The 2272-nt window shown below is 37.7% G+C and overlaps 1 protein-coding gene across 1 annotated transcript; it reads left to right on the top strand.

Moving 5' to 3' along the window:
• Nucleotides 1–948: 948 nt before the first annotated feature.
• On the top strand, nt 949–1884 carry LOC137527231 (olfactory receptor 2AP1-like). Its single transcript, XM_068247737.1, has one exon. It carries the CDS (start codon nt 949–951, stop codon nt 1882–1884), a length of 936 nt encoding a protein of 311 aa, XP_068103838.1.
• Nucleotides 1885–2272: the final 388 nt, after the last annotated feature.

Below are 2272 nucleotides of genomic sequence, written 5' to 3'. Positions count from 1 at the left end.
AAGCTGCAGTGGTCTGAATGGAGAAAAAAGCCCTGGTCCTTAAGGGGTAGAAAGACTGTGGACCTCAAGTGGTTAAAGAGTCATTAGCTAATTAACTCTATAGTTTAAAATACAGAGTGTGGTTTGTAAGCTGAAAATATGACAAAATAATGCAATGTTATAAAAAAAAATAGCTATATTACTGAAAATAAAAATAAGAGACTCTTTTCTTTGCTACTAATGTCCTATTAATTACCAGTACTACACATTCAATCCATTATCTTAAAAGTTTATTTTCACTTCAGTATCACTTTAACAAAGAAACAATAAGAGCCAGCTAGACATGAGGTTTTACGGCAGGAAAGTTCAAAGGGTCTATATTTATACTTTGTTTTATTGTTTAAAAGAGTGTGGTTTTAAAACTGCAACTGTGACAGAAGGATGCAATGTTAGTTAAAAAAAAAGTTATGTAACTAAGATTAAAAATATGAGACTCTTTTCTTTACTACTACTGTTCTGTTCCTTATCCGTACTACACATACAATTCGTTATATCATACTTTTATTTCACTTCAGGTTTGCTTTAAAAACACTGGACAACGCGTTTCGCTGGCATCCACCTACTTCCTCAGGCTTCCCGGTTCTCTCCTGTTTGTTTGTTTTTATTTCCCCTGGAAGAGCAACAGGTACTACAGACCCTAATATTTTTATTTTAGTTTATGTTCTTAAATGAAATATATTTTAAAAACACATATTCTTCCTAACTTGCTACATTTCTCACACTGAAGCTTGGGTCATACATCTGATTGTTTCTTTTCTTCCTGCCTGATAGGTGACACAGACCCCTCACACAACACTTACAAATCTGCTCCTAGGTTTGCTGTATATCATAGTTGGTTGAATTGCCAGAACCTGTTTGTTCAGTATGGAAGGTGTCTTGTTTTTCTGCTGTAAAACCACAAGATAAATTATGAGTGAGAAGAACACGACATCAATGACCTACTTCATACTTGTTGGGTTTTCCGATGTACCCGAGTTACAGGTTCCAATCTTTCTTCTGGTTCTTTACATTTACCTCATCACTCTTGGTGGGAACCTCATTATTCTTCTGCTGGTTTGCCTGGACTCTCATCTCCACACCCCCATGTACTTTTTTCTTTGTAACCTGTCCATAATTGACTTATGTTCTACCACAGTAACACTACATCATATCCTTGTTATCTTTGTAACAGGAAATAATGAGGTATCTTTTATTGGCTGTATGATACAGATGCATTTTTTCTCATGGTTTTCCAGTGCCAGTTTAATGTTGCTAGCAGCCATGGCCTATGATCGCTATGTCGCTGTTTGCAAACCCCTGCATTACACAACGATCATGAATGTTAAGGTCTGTGCCAGTTTGTCCATTTTCTGTTGGTTGCTTAGTCTGCAGCAGATGAGTACTCCAACAGTCATGATATCACAATACTCTTGCTATACTTCTAACATCATTAACCACTTCTTCTGTGAAGTCATAGCTTTGATGAACCTCTCCTGCAGTGACACCTCCGTTTTGAAACTTTTGACCTATACATGTGGAGGTCTGATTGTAACGTTCACTCCTTTTCTCCTCACCTTCATCTCCTATGTGTTCATAATTACCACCATAATGAGAATTAAGACCAGTACAGGTAGATCAAAAGCCTTCTACACCTGTTCCTCCCATATAACGGCTGTTATGCTTCTCTACACTACTTGTATCTGTCAATATTTGACACCAAGTGGCACCTTCAAGTCTGCCAAGCTTCTGGCTTTGTTCAACACGGCCATGGTTCCCATGCTCAACCCTTTTATATACAGCTTGAAAAATAAGGATGTGAAGTCTGCTATGGAGAGGAAACTTAAGTACTTTATGTCAACTGTGTAAAGTGTGACAACAAACAATTGGGCTAGCACCACTCACAATATGTGTACATATGGCAATAGTGTGATCGGGGTACAATTTATGAGGCAAAACCAGAAGAAGAGAGAGCTAACAATGTTGCCGAAATAAAGAAAGTCCACAGAAGTGCCGGCACTAGGCCAAAATAGGTCTTTGTTGTCCAAAAGTGTAGTAACTCCATAGTCTGCATCAGTGACAGCCTGCTGTTGCAAGTGAGAAGTTACAAATTAAGAGAGAGATCAAGAAATGATTGATTTTCACCAAGTAATTTGTTCATATGAATGATCCACAATCAGCCTGCATGGAATCATCTTTACTACTGGCAGACAAAAAAACAGCACCATCTGTTATTATCTATAACCACACTCACTAA

This window comes from Hyperolius riggenbachi, chromosome 8 (assembly GCF_040937935.1).
Source record: "Hyperolius riggenbachi isolate aHypRig1 chromosome 8, aHypRig1.pri, whole genome shotgun sequence".
Classification (NCBI taxonomy): domain Eukaryota; kingdom Metazoa; phylum Chordata; class Amphibia; order Anura; family Hyperoliidae; genus Hyperolius; species Hyperolius riggenbachi.
This window is presented reverse-complemented; position numbering and strand designations above follow the sequence as displayed.

Bases quoted from the DNA above. Each gene is read 5' to 3' on its own strand.
- LOC137527231 (XM_068247737.1), top strand. From the start codon at position 949: ATGAGTGAGAAGAACACGACATCAATGACCTACTTCATACTTGTTGGG.